The sequence below is a fragment of the Chelonia mydas genome, chromosome 3 (assembly GCF_015237465.2).
Source record: "Chelonia mydas isolate rCheMyd1 chromosome 3, rCheMyd1.pri.v2, whole genome shotgun sequence".
NCBI lineage: Eukaryota > Metazoa > Chordata > Testudines > Cheloniidae > Chelonia > Chelonia mydas.
Window position 1 is genome coordinate 16,728,689 of NC_057851.1, and position 21,971 is coordinate 16,750,659.

At 43.3% G+C, this 21,971-nt stretch overlaps 1 protein-coding gene across 9 annotated transcripts in view; it reads left to right on the top strand.

The window, feature by feature from the left end:
- Window positions 1-20,164, top strand: part of ITSN2 (intersectin 2) — a 125,751-nt gene extending 105,587 nt beyond the window's left edge. For all 9 annotated transcript variants that reach the window (XM_037893956.2, XM_043542186.1, XM_043542183.1 and 6 more), the window contains 11 exons: window positions 682-803; window positions 8,144-8,250; window positions 9,553-9,736; window positions 10,972-11,070; window positions 11,272-11,439; window positions 12,218-12,430; window positions 13,445-13,566; window positions 16,867-16,949; window positions 17,259-17,342; window positions 17,750-17,923; window positions 19,483-20,164. In XM_037893956.2, coding sequence (XP_037749884.1) covers window positions 682-803; window positions 8,144-8,250; window positions 9,553-9,736; window positions 10,972-11,070; window positions 11,272-11,439; window positions 12,218-12,430; window positions 13,445-13,566; window positions 16,867-16,949; window positions 17,259-17,342; window positions 17,750-17,923; window positions 19,483-19,640 — 1,514 coding nt within the window. In that variant the 3' untranslated portion in view covers window positions 19,641-20,164. The remainder of the gene's footprint in view (window positions 1-681; window positions 804-8,143; window positions 8,251-9,552; window positions 9,737-10,971; window positions 11,071-11,271; window positions 11,440-12,217; window positions 12,431-13,444; window positions 13,567-16,866; window positions 16,950-17,258; window positions 17,343-17,749; window positions 17,924-19,482) is intronic.
- Window positions 20,165-21,971: the final 1,807 nt, after the last annotated feature.

The window sequence follows — 21,971 nt, forward strand, 5'->3', positions numbered from 1 at the left end:
TAAATCCATCCCTATTGAGTGAAGTGCTTAATCACATGCTTACCGGCTTTGCTGAAGCAGGGCCTAATTGATTAAACTTGTTTGTTTGTCTGTTTTTAATTCAAGGATACTGCATCATAAAATGTATTTAACGTTAATGAATAGGTACAGTTGAGTTCTAATTATTGAATGCTTCATGTATGCTAGTAAATGGTCTGTAATATAATCATTGCTATTAAAATATCAGTATTTTCTAAACAGAGTGGAAAACCTGAGATTTCAGTTACCAAAGAGCAGTAACTAGTTTGGCAAATGTGCTGCCATTTTAAGGCCTGATTTTCAGGGGTTCTGATCACTTGTAGCTCCCATTGACTTCAGCTGGAGTGCTAGGAGCTCAGCGCTTTTGAAAATCAAACAATAAGAGACCACTGTGTAATACAAGAATTTACTACATATATCTATTTCTTTTTGATAAGACATGAGACCACTCTTTTTTGTGAGAATTATCAGTTTTTTCGGTTTAGAAAAGTAAGCATTACTGACAGCATTCATTTTATACGTATTATGGGCTTAGAGCCTCAGCTGGGGTAAATGATTGTATCTTCACTGAAGTACATAATACTGTAGCCATTTATATAAGCTGAGCATCAGCCCTTACAAGTTTAATAGGGCCTGAATGACTTGAAATATTTACTTTTCTAGGGTGTGCTGATCTCCAAACTCTTGATACTATGCAACCAATGGAAAGGAAAAGACAGGGCTACATTCATGAGTTGATCCAGACTGAAGAGAGGTACATGGACGATCTTCAGCTTGTCTTAGAGGTGAGAGTTACTTGAAAACAAAAGGTGTTTTAAACAACTGTCACAGCAAAGTCTCTTATCTTCAGTGTCTCGTCCTTATCAGATGATCATTATGACATTTGATTCCTAGCTGAGTGGTGTAAATCTATGCAGTCTTAGGGCTTGTCTTCACTACAGGAGTAAATCGACCTAAGTTACGCTACTCCAGCTACGTGAATAATGTAGCTGGAGTCGACGTAGCTTAGGTCAACTTACCCCGGTGTCTCCACTGCGCTGCGTCGATGGGAGATGCTCTCCGATCAACTTCCCTTACTCTTGGAGAGCTGGAGTACCGGGGTTGACTGGAGAGCGCTCTGCCATCAATTTAGCGGGTCTTCACTAGACCCGCTAAATTGATCCCTGCTGCATCGATTGCAGCAGCATCCATCTACCCATAGTGAAGATCAGCCCAGAGATGTGAAGGCTTTGATGTTTTAATAACATACAACATGGCAGAGTATGTTTTCTCATTATATCAACTCTTCAAGTACTGAGAATTGCCATGTTTTCTAAAGGAAAGCTGCCAAGTTTGCATTGTAAGACCAGTGCAATTAATTGCTATTCTGTCACTCAGTGCATGTCTACATTGTGCTGGCAAAGTGCTCTAGTGGCATGTGATTTTTAGAGCTTTCTAACGTGTTGCGTTCCAGCTGTCCCATATAGACCCTGCTGGCGTGGTGTAAAAGGCACCTAGTTTACATTAATGTAGTCCGGGGGGCAGTTAGAGCACTTTACATAACACACCTTTCTGGCACGCCATGCCGTGTCGCGCAGACAAGCCCTTAGACAGCTATTGTCTGGAGTCATCTTTTACATAACGCTGCAAGTTCTCCTTTGCTGCTATCTTCAGAATATTTGAAGGAAGCCAGCCTATCCCCAGTGCCTTACCAAATTTCATTCAAGCCAGTTATTAAATTGCTTGCTCTGGGACTACATTGCTGCTTCAGTATTTATCTTCTTCCCCTAGAAAAATACCCCTTTCCCTCTGGCATTACCCTCAGTTGTGGTTCCTAAAGCAAAAAAGCAATTTAAATATTTTTGCAAGTACTGCATTTTCTCTCACTTGAGTAACTCTTTTCTCCTAAAGGACTTTCTGACTTGGTATTTAGTATTTATGTATCACCCTTTACCTTCAACGCTGGTCTGAGGCACTCAAATATTATGGTGATGAGTGCGGTATAAGTACCTATATAGAACAGAATCATCAATAGAGGTCAAAGTGCTTTATAAACGTTAACTAGTTCTCACATACTATCGGCATGGGATAGGTAAGTATTGCCTGTATTTTATCAGTGGGAAAACAGAGGCAGTGGTTGAGTAACATGTCCATGGCTGAAGGGGAAACTATCACAGTTCAGGGTAACTGCACCTGTATTCCTCCTCCATGGTCCAGCAAGGGCACCAACTCTTAGGCTTCTTCTCCCCAGCTGTGTCTCTCTCCCTTCTGACCAGGGTTTTTCCAGGATCCACCGTTCCCTGCCTACACTGTGGGTTACTGAGGGGCAAGTCCCCAACAAGACAGACTGTCTCACCAAGCCTTCTCTCAGGAGGATATAAACAGCACAATTACCCACCGTTAATTTACAACAGAGTCCTTTCTAAACAATCATATTTATTGTTAGGGTAAAAACATTACAGAGAAAACACATTAAAAACAATACAAGAACCTGCACGCTTGTTAATAAGGCCAGAGATCACCTCAATGCCAACAAGGACTCCAGCCCGTGAACAGTCCTTTAAACCCCACAAGGAGTTCTTCTGTTGTCACAAGTTCATAACAGCTGTTAGCTCAGCACAAGCACATGCCTGAATCTGTCAGTCATTCTTTCATCTAGTTTGGGCCTCTGGTCTGGTCCTCATACAGCAGGTGAACAGCAGACAGTGGGTTTCTCCTCAGGGTGCAGCTTCAAAAGGATGGGTCCGCAGATGAGACATTGCCTACCCCTCCTCCCAAATATTTCCTAGGGGGAGCACTTACTTTTTGTCTAGCATGGCGTTCAGAGAGCCCTTTGAAGCTCATTACACTTCCCAAGGTTGACATTAGTCACCTCTCCTAGAGTAGTTATATACAGTCCTACAGTAACACATAAACATGTGCATGTTTAATACAGTGAGCTCCTCAGATACTTAAGCTTTGTCTAGGATATTGCCATTACTTTCCCAGGAACCAATATCAACTCTGGATTAGGACTCAAGTTCCTGCTTCAGTCATACCCACCTGTGTTTGAGTTGAAATGTTTACTTTCTTTTTACTTACCATGGTGTATCTGATCAGATGTGCCTTTGTGACTGCCACCAACACACTGCGAATTGAACTAGAGCCTTCCAGAGCTGAAGGCATGAGTCTCTGCAGCTTGAGCTAAAGAGCCAGGCACTCTTGTTACAGGAGGAACGTAACAGACTCTCATTCTTTGTGGATTGAGCTCAGAGTGGGAAACGTTAGATGCACTGACTGACCCGTGAGTTACACGTTGTTTGTACCTGATTGTTCTTCTTTGAGTGCTGGTTCCTGTGTTCATTCCACACCTGGGTAAAGATGTGTACTATGTGTCTCAAAAACTCCAGGATTTTTATTTTAATTCTGCTTTCCCCTGTGCTTCTCACATCCACTGGGAGCAGAAGAAATAGAAACATTGAAATATTGCCTCTAACTCATCATGATTCTGTCAAAGCTAAGGGATTCTGGAAATTTCAGAGAAGCCAGATTTGTAAGATTTTGAGCTACATTTCAGACCGTAAAGATTTAGATAAACTTCTGAGACATTTCTAAGCTCTGAATTAGAGCTTAGAAATAAGTTCCGGGGGAAGGAGACCAAAGCCCTGAGTTAAGTGGGGAAGCGGGATACCGGGAGGAAGCATGAGCAGGAGCGTCTGAGAGGGGAGGGCTCCTGCCTCATACTGAGAATGAGGGGTGATCAGCGGGTTATCTCAAGTGCCTATATACAAATGCACAAAGCCTGGAAAACAAGCAGGGAGAACTGGAGGTCCTGGCAAAGTCAGGGAATTATGATGTGATTGGAATAACAGAGACTTGGTGGGATAACTCGCATGACTGGAGTACTGTCATGGATGGGTATAAACTGTTCAGGAAGGACAGGGAGGCCAGAAAAGGTGGGGGAGTTGCACTGTATGTAAGGGAGCAGTATGACTGCTCAGAGCTCAAGTATGAAACTGCAGAAAAACCTGAGAGTCTCTGGATTAAGTTTAGAAGCGTGAGCAACAAGGGTGATGTCGTGGTGGGAGTCTGCTATAGACCACCGGACCAGGGGGATGAAGTGGACAAGGCTTTCTTCCGGCAACTCGCAGAACCTACTAGATCGCAGGCCCTGGTTCTCATGGGCAACTTCAATCATCCTGATATCTGCTGGGAGAGCAATACAGCGGTGCACAGACAATCCAGGAAGTTTTTGGAAACTGTAGGGGACTGGAGGAGCCAACTAGGGGCGGAGCTCTTCTTGACCTGCTGCTTACAAACCAGGAAGAATTAGTAGGGGAAGCAAAAGTGGATGGAACCTGGGAGGCAGTGACCATGAGATGGTCGAGTTCAGGATCCTGACACAAGGAAGAAAGGAAAGCAGCAGAATACGGACCCTGGACTTCAGAAAAGTAGACTTTGACTCCCTCAGGGAACTGATGGGCAAGATCCCCTGGGAGAATAACATGAGGGGGAAAGGAGTCCAGGAGAGCTGGCTGTATTTTAAAGAACCTTTATTGAGGTTACAGGGACAAACCATCCCGATGTGTAGAAAGAATAGTAAATACGGCAGGCGACCAGCTTGGCTTAACAGTGAAATCCTTGCTGATCTTAAACACAAAAAAGAGGCTTACAAGAAGTGGAAGATTGGACAAATGACCAGGGATGAGTATATAAATATTGCTCGGGCATGTAGGAATGAAATCAGGAAGGCTAAATCACACCTGGAGTTGCAGCTAGCGAGGGATGTTAAGAGTAACAAGAAGGGTTTCTTCAGGTATGTTGGCAATAAGAAGAAAGCCAAGGAAAGTGTGGGCCCCTTACTGCATGAGGGAGGCAACCTAGTGACAGAGGATGTGGAAAAAGCTAATGTACTCAATGCTTTTTTTGCCTCTGTCTTCACGAACAAGGTCAGCTCCCAGACTACTGCACTGGGCAGCACAGCATGGGGAGGAGATGGCCAGCCCTCTGTGAAGGAAGAAGTGGTTCGGGACTATTTAGAAAAACTGGACGTGCACAAGTCCATGGGGCCGGACGCGTTACATCCGCCAATTCCTTTAGCACTCTCGGATGCGATTGCAGAGCCATTGGCCATTATCTTTGAAAACTCATGGCAATCGGGGGAAGTCCCGGAAGACTGGAAAAAGGCTAATGTTGTGCCAATCTTTAAAAAAGGGAAGAAGGAGGATCCTGGGAACTACAGGCCGGTCAGCCTCACCTCAGTCCCCGGAAAAATCATGGAGCATGTCCTCAAGGAATCAATTCTGAAGCACTTAGAGGAGAGGAAAGTGATCAGGAACAGTCAGCATGGATTCACCAAGGGAAAGTCATGCCTGACTAATCTAATTGCCTTCTGTGATGAGATAACTGGTTCTGTGGATGAAGGGAAAGCAGTGGACGTGTTATTCCTCGACTTTAGCAAAGCTTTTGACACGGTCTCCCACAGTATTCTTGTCAGCAAGTTAAAGAAGTATGGGCTGGATGGATGCACTACAAGGTGGGTAGAAAGTTGGCTAGATTGTCGGCTCAACGGGTAGTGATCAATGGCTCCATGTCTAGTTGGCAGCCGCTATCTAGCAGAGTGCCCCAAGGGTCGGTCCTGGGGCCGGTTTTGTTCAATGTCTTCATTAATGATCTGGAGGATGGTGTGGATTGCACCCTCAGCAAGTTTGCGGATGACACTAAACTGGGAGGAGTGGTTGATACGCTGGAGGGTAGGGATAGGATACAGAGGGACCTAGACAAATTGGAGGATTGGGCCAAAAGAAATCTGATGAGGTTCAACAAGGACAAGTGCAGAGTTCTGCACTTAGGACGGAAGAATCCAATGCACCGCTACAGACTAGGGACCGAATGGCTAGGCAGCAGTTCTGCAGAAAAGGACCTAGGGGTGACAGTGGACGAGAAGCTGGATATGAGTCAACAGTGTGCCCTTGTTGCCAAGAAGGCCAATGGGATTTTGGGATGTATAAGTAGGGGCATTGCCGGCAGATCGAGGGACGTGATCGTTCCCCTCTATTCGACATTGGTGAGGCCTCATCTGGAGTACTTGGGCCCCACACTACAAGAAGGATGTGGAGAAATTGGAGAGAGTTCAGCGAAGGGCAACAAAAATGATTAGGGGTCTGGAACACATGACTTATGAGGAGAGGCTGAGGGAACTGGGACTGTTTAGTCTACGGAAGAGAAGAATGAGGAGGGATTTGATAGCTGCTTTTAACTACCTGAAAGGTGGATCCAAAGAGGATGGATCTAGACTATTCTCAGTGATAGCAGATGACAGGACAAGGAGTAATGGTCTCAAGTTGCAGTGGGGGAGATTTAGGTTGGATATTAGGAAAAACTTTTTCACTAGGAGGGTGGTGAAACACTGGAATGCGTTACCTAGGGAGGTGGTGGAATCCCCTTCCTTAGAAGTTTTTAAGGTCAGGCTTGACAAAGCCCTGGCTGGGATGATTTAGTTGGGATTGGTCCTGCTCTGGGCAGGGGGTTGGACTAGATGGCCTCCAGAGGTACCTTCCAACTCTGTTATTCTATGATTCTGATTGAACTTTTGAATCTCTAGAGGTTCACGCATCACTAGTTAGGGCCTCTTTGAGCCCCTTCACCATGGCAATGCTCTTAGTAGGGGAGTATTCTTTTGTGGTGTTTTTCTTTAATTTGTCAGATTTTTCAAATTGCACCCATTTAGGGTTCTAGATGCATATATAATACACTGTATAAGTACCGGTACATATCAAACAGAGGTCAGGATGGCACAATAGCAATATTGAAATCCTCCTAATTCTTTCCCTCAGGAGTTATCTGGGACGTTGTGTGTGCCCCAAAGAGTGAGCTCATGCTCTGACATTCTAAGGTGTTAGCAAGTTCCAGAGTCTAGGGCCAACTACTTACAGTGCCCTGCCCCAGTCCTCTGACAAACCCCTCCAGGACTGTAAATTCAAATGTTGATTTCAACTACACAAAGAGACATGATATCTTAAGGTACACAGGGCTCAAGCCAACAAAGAGCTTTATAGATCAAGAGCTTTTTGCTTTCTTCCTCTACTTTCTTCCAATCCACTTGCTTTCCCTCCTCCATCTCTTGTAGAATTAATCTGTTGCTGCATGGTATAAATTCTCATTGGGTAATGGTTCTTTCCAGTTCTTATCTATCTTCTGTGTGCTTCTTCCCTACCAGTTCTCGCTGTACTGCATCTAGGATCCTTTAATTCTTCTGAATGTTACACAATGAGAAAGCAATGTTTACTCCCCGGCAGTCTCTCTAATTATAGCATTATGGCAGGTGTCACCAGGAGGTGCTGCTGCATGTAGTCTTCCAGATTATTTTTTCTTAGTGTGTGAGCAAAAGTTAAGTCTTAGGAAGCCAGGCTGTGGCGGTGGTAGTTTGGGCTATGCAAAGTTCTGTGTAAAAGTGGTGGGGTCTTGGACAGGAGCTGTGCAAGCACCAGCAGAGTATACTCTCCTCTCTGGGCTCTGATTAAATTAAATTCTTGAAGCAAGGATGGTTTGTGGTTAGGGCGATAGCCTAGGACCTGGAAGAGCTGGGCTCAGTTCCCAGCTCCGCCATAAACCTCCGGTGTGACCATATGGAGCCATATAAGTACTTATGAGAGAGATCTAGATAGGCAGAGTTTCCCTCTGGAAACCAGGCATTGGTGTTGGGCTGAGATTCCTGAAAGAAGGTCTTCACCTGCATGCTAGTTAACTGTCACTGTTCCGGGACTGGCTGTATATGTGTAAATAAAAGAAGTTATGTTTGAGTATATCCAGACTCTGCCTCACTGATTTTTTTTGCCATGGTGAAGCCCACCTGCAGGGCCCTGACACCTGCTACCACTTAGCAAAGAGGTGATGCTGGTGTCAGAATGCAATACTGCTTTGGAAGAAGGGGCAACCATAGGAACACACAGGAAGCATCTGTAGGAAGTGACCTGGAAAAAAATTCCATTAAAGAGCTTGCGTGTCTGCAGTGATTCTCAGGAGAAATGAATGGGTGGATACCACAAAGTTCTGAATGCATCAGTGCATTAAGTTTCAGACCATTAATAATTTAAGAAAAGACAGCTGGCCATGTTCTGCTTTCTCTGTGTTTGAAGTTGCTCACATGTCTGTTCTTTGACTGTAGGTTTTCCAGAAACCAATGGCTGAATCAGGCTGTCTCACAGAAGAAGAAATGGGATTGATCTTTGTTAACTGGAAGGAGCTCATAATGTCTAATACAAAGTTACTTAAGTGAGTACAGCTAGTATGTGTGCCTTCTAAAAGAGAGCCCACTAATGTCTAAGCTTTCCCCAAAATAATAATGTATTCTCCCAATCCACTCCGCAGGAACTGGTTTTCTTGTAAGGCGTGGTCGACACTAGAAAATTAGGTTGGCATAATACGTCAATCAGGGATGTGAAAAATCCACAATCCTGAGCGGCATAGTTATGCCGACCTAAGTTCTCGTGTGGACGGTGCTAGGTCAATGGAAGAAGTCCTCCATCGACCTAACTACCGCCTCTCAGGCAGGTGAATTACCTGTGCCGACAGGAGAATCCCTCCTATCACCGTAGGTAGTGTCTACACTGAAGCGCTACAGCAGCGCAGCTGTGCCTCTGTAGCATTTTAAGTGTAGACAGGCCCTCAGTGTTTCTGCTCCTGCTGATTATTTCCCACTTGATAATCCTGCGATGTCAATTCAGAGCATTTAAGTATAATGTCACAAAGAAAGGGTTAGGAGAGGGAAAGGAACAAAGAACGGGAGCAGGTGAACTTTTAACGGAGGGCCTTAGAAATAAAGAATATGTGAGGAAAATATATATAACATGTTTGACTGAGTTTTCTGAGAGTGAATTTTTGCAGTGACAAACCTGTTAATTATTTACTATAAGGTGGGATGATGCTATAGGCATGTGCGGGGTTAAATCCGACTAGATCAGCATTTGTCAATCTGGACATCCGACCTAAAAGGTCAGACTATTGTAGAAAGGTCTTGAGAGTGGCGGCTGCTGGCTGGGTGTCCAGCTCTGAAGGCAGTGCCACCGACAGCTGCAGCACAGAAGCAAAGGTGGCATGCTATGGCGGGAGGTGGGGGAAGTCACCACTTTTTGGGGGTGGGGTGGTGGTCATCACAATCTGAAATATTTTCAAAGGGGATTCCAGCAAAAAAAAATTGAGAACCCCTGGACTAGATGATCATGATGGTCCCTTCTTTGACCTTAAAGTCTGTAAGTCTGTGGAGGCCAGTGGTTGCACTGTTTGTCCAAAAACGCCTTGAAGGAGAAGTATTCCCATTGTTTCAGATATCACTTCCTCAGCAATCTACATCTGTTATTCAAGTCTGTCAGTACAGCATGCAGTGCCAGCATTCAGTCAGATTTGTGATACATCTGAGGCCTAACAATTCTGGAAGGGAGGTTTTTTTTCTGTAGGAACTCGATGATATTGAGTGGAATCAGGAATCCACCTGTCTGACAGATGGAAATTCTGAGACTCCAGGATTAGGCCACTTCAGCATTACAGAGTCAAACTGTGAAATTCTCTCCTCTGCAGAGCCCTGCGTGTGCGTAAGAAGACAGGAGGAGAAAAAATGCCGGTGCAGATGATGGGGGACATCCTGGCTGCCGAGCTCTCTCACATGCAGGCCTATATCAGATTCTGCAGCTGCCAGCTCAATGGAGCTGCATTGCTGCAACGGAAAACAGATGAAGAAACAGAGTTCAAAGACTTCTTAAAGGTATTCTATTCATATTGGATCCCGGTTTCCTTTCCCTTGATGGCAGGGCACGTTCAAAAGCCTGTCCAACGAAAGGTTGACTTGACCAGAAAAATCCAGGACTTCAGAATCCTTCATGCATAGATAAAATCCTCTGCTTTCCTATGAATCTGATACGCGGATAGTGTTAACATTCAGTGACAGTTACTGTAGAATATGTTCTTCGGTCTTGTTCCCTTGCGAGTGTTTTATTCCATTTTCCATTTCACGGCTTTACATTAATCCAGCATAGTTGCTGCACCTTCAAAGTTACAGTGCTTGTGTTTGCCTTTCTTTCAAGATTCATGCTACAAAAGAGGTTGGAGTTGATTGATTTGGACTGCAAGGCTTTTAAACACCCTGTATAACTGGCAAAATCAATGAGCTGTTGCTGGATTGTGCTGTTTTGGACTGTGTGATTGGTATAGGTGCAAGGACTTCACAAAAGTGAGACATGCACCCTGAGGCTAACAGAGAGCATAACATTACATAAAATAACTAAGAGTAAGGAACTGCTGCTGCAGCTCTACTGATGAGATGTCTTTGATGAAGGGCAATCAGCAGCGAAGGGGAAAATACCAAAACATTTGACACAGAGTTTAGGGGTTTTTTTTAAACAAACTTTCCCGGATCCTTATGTAAAATAAAAACGAAGTCAGCTTTAAATTATAGGGTTTTGGTGACTACAGGAACTTCACTTTCCTGGGTTATGTTGGCAGAATGTCTCAGGGTTTGTCTACACTGAAATTAACCACCAGTGGCTGGCTTGTGGCAGCTGACTGGAGCTCATGGGGCTGAGACTGTGCTGCTGTTTAATTGCAGTGTAAACGTTCAGGCTCAGGCTGCAGTCCTAGTTCTGGGACCCTCCCACCTCGCATGGTCCTAGAGCCTGGGCTCCAGTCCAAGCCCGAACATCTACACCTCAATTAAAGAGCTCCTTAGCCCAAGCCCTGGGACCCCGAGTCAGCTGGCATGGGCCAGACACAGGTTTTTAATTGAAGTGTAGAGTAGACATACCCTAAGTAGAATGACAGTTCTGTCATTCTTTGCCATTGGTTCTAAATGTAAGTGCACTGTGATTTTTCACCTAGATCGGCTCTAGGATTTCTTGCAGTAACTGGGAAGATTCATTCCATCAGGCACTGTTCAGTGCAGTGATGCAAATAGTTACTTTTATTTCTTGATCAGTAATGCAATGTCTCTGGATTACACCATAGAAACTAGCCTCTGACCCTCGCTGTAAAGGAATGCCACTCTCCAGCTTCCTGCTGAAACCTATGCAGAGAATTACACGCTACCCTCTGCTCATAAAGAGCGTGAGTATCCTGGGTTTGTAAAATTCTGAATCTTGTAGCATTTTAAATTTGATTTCGGTAGCAGTATAACTGCGGTTGCAAAACAGAGAAAGCATTGTTATGTAATAAGGATTTCTTTATATGTGTATCACATCTGGCGCCTATCCTTACCTGGGTTTTATCTCTGTCTGTTTCTGTTTTGTCCCTTCCGATCCCAACCAGATTCTGGAGAATACCCCAGAAAACCACCCAGATCACAGTAATCTCAAGCTTGCCTTGGAACGCGCAGAGGAGCTGTGTTCTCAAGTTAATGAAGGCGTGCGTGAGAAAGAGAACTCAGACAGACTGGAGTGGATACAGTCCCATGTACAGTGTGAAGGACTTGCTGAGGTAACTGGCTTAGCTAGTGCTTGGGTGGCTGGCATAGATAGGGGTGTAATGTAGAGCCTTTTAAAGTTCATTTACACAGAAACCAGGTAGGAAAAAATAAGTGGTGGTAGCATGTTCTGCCAGCTAACATCACCTGAGCTCTACCCACTTGTGATCTCAAAGGGAGATGCCACTCACTAGATGGTGTGAATATCCATAATATGATTATCCCTCACCTTTCTTGCCTGCTTTGAGCAGCAGTGAAATTGCTGACGTTTTAAACTTGTACTATTAAACTTCAGTTAATATTAACTGAATCAATTTCCCACTCTTCAGATTTTGCTTAAGCCTCCAGCAAACTGAGGCAGATGTTCCTATGTGGTATTACTCTTTGTCCACATTTTTGAAGTTTTTCTTCACAACAGTAAGAGCCTAGAAACTATTTTTAAACTTAATTCTCGAGCACAAGATGGCAGCCACTAGGGAAAAGTTTCAGCTCACCGGCCCAGTCAGACTCCTGAATTTGTGGCCTCAAAGCCCTAAACTAATGTTTTTCATTGAGAATAGGGCTGAAACCACTACAGATTATAAGGAAGTTGACTTCTCTTAAGACTTGCTAGGATTCTTTCCCATGTACTATAAACTACTGGGGGAAATACACAAGAATTCTGCCTGCATTAAACAAAGTGAGTAGGATTTTGAGGGTCATAACCAATAATCACTCCGCAGACAATCAGGAAATGATGTACATAATACCCAGCTGCTGCTGCTACTCACATATTGATTATATCTCTCTTAGCAACCGATTTTCAACTCCATTACAAACTGCCTGGGTCCCCGAAAGCTCCTGCACAGCGGCAAGCTCTATAAAACAAAGAGCAATAAGGAACTATATGGCTTCCTCTTCAATGACTTCCTGCTCCTTACCTACATGGTCAAGCAGTTTGTTTCTTCAGGGTCAGATAAACTGTTCAGCCCCAAGTCCCACTCTCAGTTCAAAATGTATAAAATGGTGAGTGAATTAAAAAGCAAATTAGTAGTTCTTGATCTCTTAATAGGAATCCTGTTCTCTCTCTCTGTGGTGATACATTATCTAGGGCTGCTTGATTATTCACGGTTGTACTGAGTATTGCACAGTCTCGACTGTATTGGGTGTAATTTTCATTCATTGGGACTGAACATTGACTGTGTGGGGATTTTCTCTCAGTGGACACACAACCCCTATTCAGGAAATGTGAGTATGCTGAAGAGAGAGCCCTCCTTGCATTGATTTTATAAAATCCTCCCTCTGCTTCATAGTCGAGTACCTCCACAGTACTCTGGCCAATCTGGTCAGAAACAGGAACCTGAGGTGAGGCTCTTAAATCCACATTAATATTCATTCATTCACTGATTTTTGAGGACAAGGTGCATGGTGCTCAGTGGTTTTGAAAATTAGGCCACTTATTTAGAACCCTAAATGTTGACTTGTGAGCCTAACTTTAGTCCCCTATACTTGAAAATGTGGGCCTCTGGGTCCAACCCCTGAATGCTTCCCAATGAGTGCTCACAGTGCTCCTGAGGGGGGTAGGCAAGTACCGTCATTTTCTGATGGAGGAAACCTAAGATGCTGAGAGGTTAAGTGGTTTGCCCAAAGCCACACACTAAGTCTGTGATAAAGTTGGGAGTAAAAAGCAGGAACTTCTGTTTCCCAGTCTTGCATTCGTCCATGCTGTTTCTCTGCTTATACAGCTCTTCCCTTTTCATAAAGCAGTTTTCTTAGGTAGCCAAGAGTGTGTTTTAGCCCTGTATTTGCTGCCCTGTATTTATCTCTTAGTGTATTTATTTACCCCTGTATTTATCTCTTAGTCCTAGAAAGAGTTTCTAAAATCTTTAAATATTGATCTCTCTGTTTTTCTGGTGTCCTGAGAGGGGTGTTCACTTTCTTTAGCAAAAGAAGATGTATTTAAATATCATAGTTTTGTTTCTGCTTATCATCACAGTGAGTTTGCCACAGCGAAGTTTGCCTTTCCTGTATGTCTTTCAGCCTCTTTTCCTTAATGAAGTCCTAGTGAAATTGCCAACCGACCCTTCGAGTGATGATCCAGTTTTCCATATCTCCCACATTGACAGAGTCTACACGCTAAAAACAGACAATATTAATGAGAGGTGAGTACCGGACACGCTGAGCCTTTTGGGACCTCGGCGGGTGGAAGAAAAAAGTGTTTAAGCCAGACACTCCACTGGCTCGTTGCAGTTTAAGGGCAGCAGAACTGCTACCAGATTACTCCTCTGTACACTAATGTGGGAGTGCTTACACCGTGCAGAACTCACTTCAGACACACATGGACAAGCTGAAGGCATGGGGAAACTTTCTGTTGACTCACTGGGTGTTAGATAAGATCCATGGTGAGCGTTCAGCCAAGAGCTGGCTCCCTACCAAGTCTGTAAAGATTTGTCTGTCAATTCAGGGGGTTTCCTTCTGGACTCAGAACACACAGTGGACTTGTAAATAATTTTCTCACCTGCAAGTACACAGAGAGAGCCTGTTTTGCCCTCATCATACTGGTCTAAATCAGGATGAACTGCTTTGAAGTCAGTGGAGTTACAAGCTGGTGTGGGAGGAGGGTCTTTGTAATAAGCCATCAGCTCTTCTTAGGTACATTTTTGTCTGCTGAAAGGCTGGTGTCTCAAAGGATAATCGGCTTGTTCCATGGATCCCACTGAGTATTTAATATGAGCTAGCAGTTCATAATGGGGAAGCATTTTCGCCTGGCAAAGAGACTGGAACAAGAAGCTGGAGGGAGGAGGAGGACTGAGGTTGGATGAGGAGGGCTGGCTGGGCCAGGAGACTGGGACAGGGATCAGAAGCCTCAGGAGTGAGACTGGGACTCAGGAAGGAAGGAGAATGAGACTGGGACAAGGATCTAAGAGTGGAGAAAAGACAGGACTGGGACAAGGACAGTGTCACAGAGTGACACTGACCATTTAAGAGGAAGTGTGATGTATTAGCTGCCTCCTAATTGGGCTTAAATAAGGTCACCTTTGCTCTACGGGGAGAAGATTTAGTAAGTTGGAGGCAGAGACAGCAGGAATCAGCCAGGAAAAGGGGCAGGTGAGAGTTGACAAATACCAGGATTACTGAGAGGACCCTGAAGGAACCTGTAGTTGGTTTCTGGGAGAAGGCAGGAGAGCAGCAAGAGGGGTTCGCTGGCTGACTTCCCAGATCCAGAGGGCTGAAAGGGACTGAAAGTCACAGCAGCAGAGGGAGGTGCCTCCTGTTGTCTAAGCTGGAGAGCCGAAGCTGAGGGCCAGAGAGGGCTGAAGGCAGAGGAGCAGCAAAGTCACTTATCCGCTGGCATCTCCTTACCTGGAGAGCTGGAGCTGGGGAAACAGTGAGAGAGCCAGGGGGAGTAAGGGATGCTTCCCTGGTGAGGATGATCTCCCACCAGAAAGGCTGTGGGGTTTGCTCTGGGAAGAGGAGGGTTGCACTCCAGTTGGAAGGGCTGGGGTGTCTGTCCTGGCTGAGGGACAGAAGAGGATGGACAGAGTCTGGGTGTGGCAGAAGACACTGGGATGTGGTATTTGTTAGGTCAATGGATGAGGTGTATTTGATAGACCACTTGCACTGTGGTGCTACATGAACTATGTTTTGGGACCTACGTTTTGGATTGTTTGTGCAATCAATGTTTTGTAATAAACTAGCCACTAGGAGGGGTATTCTTGAGGCAAGAGACCCTGGTGTGGAGTTACTGGGGACTCTGAAGAAGGGAAACTGAGGTGGTCTGCCACAGGAGCATGATCTAGGCTGGGGTTGCCCTCTAACAGACAGGTTTGAGGGGGGATGGGACAGAAGGGGTCAAGCTTTGCAGAGTAGGTAGAAGAATCTGTGCCCTCAAGAGCACACTCCCTTCTAGAGCCTGGAATGGAACCCAAAATCCCTGAGTCTCACCATATCTCTGCTGTCAGCAAATATCTGTGTAACCCACTGGCAGTGTGTGTCCAATTCCCTCTAGTGCTGTTCCACACAGAGGATGACAACTTATTACTGCTATCCGTAACGCCATTAGCTGAAGTGGAAGAGGTCTGTGTGATGGATCTAAAGGTTTCAACCCTACTGATGACCCATGTATCAATATGATGCCAGCTAGTGGAATTCATTTTTTTCAGTTTGCTTTTTTCAAAACCTAGGAAATTAAACACAAAAATAATGTTAAAAGAAAATTGTTAAGGATGCAATGTCAACCACTCAAAAGTTAGAGGTCCTGAGGAAAAAGTAGTATGTGATCAAAAAGTTAAAGACCGTATCATAATGTAGAGTAGACAAACAAGGGGACTGACCTAAGGGTGCACAAGCAACCCTAACTGTGGCATTTCCTAACTCTTGAGTGCTTGACTTTGCAATCTTAATAACGTTTTTTTAACATAGTGGTTTTGTGTGTAACATCCCATGTATTGGCTACCCACATGTGCCAGCCTAATTTTTAGGTCATGTCCTTTTCCTGACGCATAATTAGCACGGGCTTCTCTTTGTCTAGACCAACATATTGCATAAAACTGAGACCCTTTGGAGAAGGTTTAAATTACACTAAAAACATTGTTCTCCATAAAACCGATTGCAAAATTCTCAGCCTCCATGAGATTCATGCCACTCATCTCTATGCACCCCACATACCAGTACCAGAGCACACATACCAGCTAAGGAGAGGGCTGGTGCCACTGCTCTGGGCTGGGTCGGGTAGGCAAGAGACCATTTTTCTGACAATTTCCCATGGTAGTTGGGGGCAGCGGACCAAGCCTTTGCCAAGTCCCCTTACTCCAAAGATGGCCACAGAGGCACCTTCACAAAGCCCATAAAGGAGGGAGCACAGCCTAACCTTCACTTTGTTAGACTCCAAGAGCTCAATCTAATTGGTATATCACTATGAAGCAGGTTCTCCAGTCTCATAATCATTCTCATGATTCTTCTCTGAACCCCCTCCAATTTATCAACATCTTTCTTGAATTGTGGGCACCACTATTCTACCAGCAGTCGCACCAGTGCCAAATACAGAGGTAAAATAACCTCTCTACTTGTGCTTGAGATTCCTGTTTATGCATCTCAGGATCACATGAGCTTTTTTGGCCATAATGTCACACTGGGAGGTCATGTTCAGCTGATTATCTGCTACAACCCCCAAATCTTTTTCAGAGTCGCTGCTTCCCAGGACAGAGTCCCCCGTCCTGTAAGGACTGGCTACAGTCTTTGTTCCTGGATGTATCCATTTACAGTTAGCCATAATTTTACATCAAATGAATAGATGATGGTGGGACCCTTGTGGTCAAGGAGACCTCAGATCAGATCATCTCAAAAGAAGGGAACAAAAAAATGTGACTTGAATTAAAGACCGTGAGATTTATTAAGTGTTGCTGGAATAACAAGCAAGATTCTTGGCTCCAAAGTGACTCTGCAGGGATTAATTTTCACAGGACGGCCTGGGTCCAGAAGATCAAAGGAGCATCGGAGCAGTATATTGAAACCGAGAAGAAGAAACGGGAAAAAGCTTATCAAGGTACAAAATGTGGGCGCTGCCCTAAAAGGGTGCAGGGCTCTCGTGTGCCTGGAAGGATTTCAGGGTCTTCTCTTGAGGAAGCAGCTTCCAAGGTGGTTGAGCTAATGTCCCTCTTCCAAATGATTAACTCTTGACTGGGAGTGTAGGTGCTATTGCATGGCTGAGTGTGTAACTCGTGTATTAATAGAAGGGGTCTCTACATATCAACTGACTACATCACTTGTTCCAAATGGGACAAACTAAAGTAATATTGTTGCCAGTTTTATTTGTACTGTCAAGCTGTTTATTAATTCTGATTTTCTTTTCCAGCACGCTCACAGAAGAGCTCAGGGATAGGACGCTTGATGGTACATGTGATTGAAGCTACAGAGCTGAAAGCCTGTAAACCTAATGGTAATAATTTAGGGGTGGAAGGCTAGTACATTCAGAGAGGCGGGTTAAGAGTTCATTGAGTCAGGCAAAAGTGCAGATTTCAGTGACAGGGGTGGCTCTCAGGGGTGACAATCTTTCTGCTGTACTAGTGAATAAGTTGTTGCCTAATCCAAGCTTTTGGGATGGCAGCGCAGAATGCACCTTCAAAGAGCAGTCACAATAGGTGAGAGGTTTTTGTATTGGGCTGTACATTGGTGTAAATCCAGCCTCTGAGGAAGACTTCTACTTTGAAGAATAAGATGAAGAACAAGAGAAACGTGAGAGCGCCTTGGCTGTGGTCTGGCTCTTTTGTGTGTTCCTATTAATAAAGGCTCTTCAGTACTAGATCTGCTTAGGGAAAAGCATTTCACCATTTGTTCTATGCTTAGGGAAAAGCAATCCGTATTGTGAAATCAGCATGGGATCGCAGAGCTATTCAACCAGGACGCTGCAGGACACTTTGAACCCTAAGTGGAACTTCAATTGTCAGTTCTTTATTAAGGACCTTTATCAGGATGTATTGTGTATCACCATGTTTGACCGGGATCAGTTCTCACCTGATGGTAGGTATAAACATTTTTTCAGGACATGGAGAATTCTCTGATCATTTTGATTGTGCTGCATGTTTTCCTCCCAAATAGCCACAAGGGCTTAACGTGTGGTCCCACTCTGAGAAAAAGACACTTTCTTACTCACTAGGTATGTTAGCCCTGCAAAGTCAACACAGCTCTGGGTGATCAAGCTGGATTCTATTCGGTCTTGTCCATCAGCAACAGAATTCTTTCTTTTCAGTCTGTTACACCTGTCTAAGCCCCTGGAGGAAAATGGGGCTGCAGAAGTGTCACTGAAGGCAGAATGTGTTCCCTTCATTGCTGGTTGTGATGCATGAGAAAGAAGTCAGCTTGAGTCTCAGATCCCAGGTTACATTGGCAGAGCTGGCAGTTACAAAAACCATTTTTTTTACCTGTAAGCTGAGCAATTTGATATGGAAATTATTAACTCACTATAAACAGGGGACCTCCCAATGCCATTTTTAGTGACATTTCAAGGTAGAACCTTACTTTTATACATGCGGTACTACTGTGTACTATAGCAGTATGCATGAGGTTGTCAGGATGAAAGGTGTATCCTTGTAAACATGCCTATAGACTGTTGTTCAGAATCATCATTCCTCATGGAGAGAATAAAATACATAAATCTAATTAAAAGTGGCTGAGTTAAGGCAGTTAAACCCCTTGGTTTTCTTCTTGGCACGGCAACTGATTCATCATGAAAACTAGGGTAAGTCACTTAGCTTCTGTCTTCATTTGTAAAATGAGAATATTTGTATTTGAAAGGAATGGTATCAGAAATGAACTGATGTTTGTGAAGCATTTTGAGATCCTTAGATCAAAGACGTAAGTGGAAAGTATCACTTCTAATATTTTTTAGCTCTGTGCTTCTAGAACTCTTATCTAGCAAAAAATCCCTTTCATCTTCTAAGTTGTGCAGGATGATTATACTGGCTGAGCAGTAGGCTTGTGCTTGCTGAGGTGTTACTCTTTAGTATCGTTCTCTTACTTCCTATGACTGGGAGTTACTACACCCATAAAAATTCAAGCTTTATATGATAAATACATTAACAGTAATGGGAACAACTGAATTGCCTAACATAAGAACGTAAGAATGGCCATATTGGGTCAGACCAATGGTCCATCTAGCCCAATATTCTGTCTCCAACAGTGGCCAGTGCCAGATACATCAGAGGGATTGAACAGAACAGGGCAAGTATCAAGTGATCCATACCCTGTTTTCCAGTCCCAGCTTCTGGCAGTCCTAGGCTTAGGGGCTCCCAGAACATGAGGTAATCTAAACTAATCTAGTCTACTATGGGAAGTAGTCATGGCTAGGGGATTCCAAGGAAAGTGCACTAGGCACTTTGAGAAACTCTTGAGCACTAGATGATGATCCAAGAAGTCCTTCTCAGCTCTGACATCTGTGATAGGTGTCCATTTCTCTTTATATTACATAGAGCTATTAAGCCATTCTAAATGCTTGTCTAATGTTAGTGCTTGCCTTGTTTGCTCAGGTTTTCTAATCTAAGATTTATAGCTAATGCTGTTCGCTTACATTTGTTCAACAGATTTCTTGGGTCGCACTGAAGTTCCAGTAGCAAAAATCAGAACAGAACAGGAGAGCAAGGGACCTACAACTAAACGTTTACTGCTCCATGAGGTTCCAACCGGGGAGGTTTGGGTCCGCTTTGATTTGCAGCTCTTTGAGCAGAAAACACTCCTTTAAGAAAACATTTTTATTTTAAAAGACAAAGCTGACAGCTTGGCCACCTCCACCAGAGCTGAAAGCATTTTACAACTCATTCATCGCCCCAAGCCAGTTACTGAGCAAGAATTCCTGTTGCATCATCACTCTTCCTAATTATCTGTTGTATATGATTTCTTTGCTGAGTCTTAAATTGCTGGTGATCTATGCAAATGCAAAATTTACTGTATATAAGATACTGTAGCTCAGTGCCTTTTTTTTGATTAATATCGACATTTTTGTTGTGTTCAGATGCCAATGTTTCTGTTTTCAGGGCCATAAAAAGTATTAAATAGTATTTTGGCATCAAAATGTATGTATATATAACGTTACCACTTAGTCTAACATATAGACTGAGGAATGGTTTAGTTGAAGGCTAGAATCATTCCATTTGAAATCTGAAAAGTGATATCCACTGGAATATTCCCTTCTCAGGGTGTTAATTATAGGGATTAAATGCTGAAGCCTTCGCATTTGCGGAGGCTCTAAAATGCTGTATGTTCTTTTAAAAAAAAAAATCAAATGCAGTTCTTTACTTGAAACAGTTCTGCACTGAATAAGAAATTGCAACTTGATTTTTCTTTCTGGTTCGGTTGTATTAATCACTTCTGGCAGAGACAATGTGGTTAAAAAGAGTAAGTAGAAAAAATGATTTATTTTAAATACTGTGTGTGACCTACAATAATGTGGAAGAATATTTTTCAACTTTTAATTTTCCTAAATTATTTGTGTAAAATTACTTGGTTTTGCAGATCTCCGTGGGATGTGTATCTTAATGCTTTGTCATTGCCAACATGTACATACAGAGTGAAAAATATAAGTTTATTAATGTAATTTGTCTACATATATTTACTGATGCATATTGATTTTAAAAAAATATATTTTATTGTACAGGTGAATGGGAAATAATGGGAAGTAACTTACAAGGACTAAATTCAAGGAAAGACTATTAAAATGTAAATTTTGTTTGCCATGGGAACTGCTAGTCCCGTAGGGGTTTGTAGAACTGAAATTTGTTGCAAGCAAAATCTTCCTCCCCACATGAAAATCAGGACTGGTAAAAGGGGGTTTGTTTTTTAAAGTGTTTGACAAATAGTAACCATGTTATTGCATCCTGAATTTGCCTTGTGGACCTTTAAGCATTGCATTCAATTCCAGACAATGAATGAATTTGTATCCCATAGGTGCTACAATACCTAATAATGCCTAACAGAGTTTCAAACCTGATTACCAGCCTGAATACCCTTTCTTTGCTGGACTTAAGTCAGACCTAAGTTTTTAAGTCAGACTTAAGTTTTAACAGTTTTCTGTGGTTCAATTTTTCTAGTCCTAAATAAAAAAAAAATCTTGGCAGCTTTTGAGAGATTGTGTCTAATTGATGGGAATCATGTTTGTTTTATACATCTTAAGGGGACAGCATTTTGTTGTGAGAAAATAAGGTGTGATTGCCAAACCTTTGCATTTTGTATTTAATTGCAGCCTACCCCTAGTGAGACAGGGGTAATGGCCCAATATTTTAAAGGTATTGAAACTATTCAATTTGTAGAATATTGGCAGAAGTGAATACAGCTGGAATTGTAAGTACTGGTCTTCCAGAAATATGTGCCTTCTATTTCCATGCCTGGTGGGGGATAACTCAATCTTTCTAGGACCATTTGTTGCTAAAAGTCATCTCAGTTTGTGCACCTTATAAGTGTCCAGCAGAAAGTCTTTCAAATGTGGCATGATATTAGTAAGCAAACTTTATTTTATACTTCAGACGCATATGTTTGTTTTCACTTACAAAGTTTTACCAGTGAAGTAAATACCAATTCAAACAGTTCCTTGAGAATGTTGTTTAACTACTACAGAAGCTACACTTACCTGTCCCCCATCAAACTGAGGTTGGCTGGCCAGGGGCACTTTGATTTGCTCGTTATTCAGACAGGGGATTTGTTTTTGAGGTTCTCAAGGTGCCCCATCCTCAGAGTTCTGGCCTACTGAAAAATAAACAAGATCTGGAACTAGTAAGTGAAAGCTGGTCTCCTTCAAGGTCATGAAAAGGACAACCCAGGGACCTGCTTTCCCTAACACGTTTTCACTGCACATTTTGATATCTGAAGTAAATCAGACCAGGAGTCGTAACAGAGCACCTTATGTAGTAATGTGCAGATTCTAGAAATGTCTTTTCCTGTCTTGCTTGTTGTCTGTGTAGTTAGGCAGTCTCTGGGATTGTTAAAAAGACAGGCTATATAATGGCTGGGAAGGTAGGGAAAATGTTGGTGATTTATTTCTCTTTCAATGCAAACGTTTCACAGCATTGCAATAAACTTC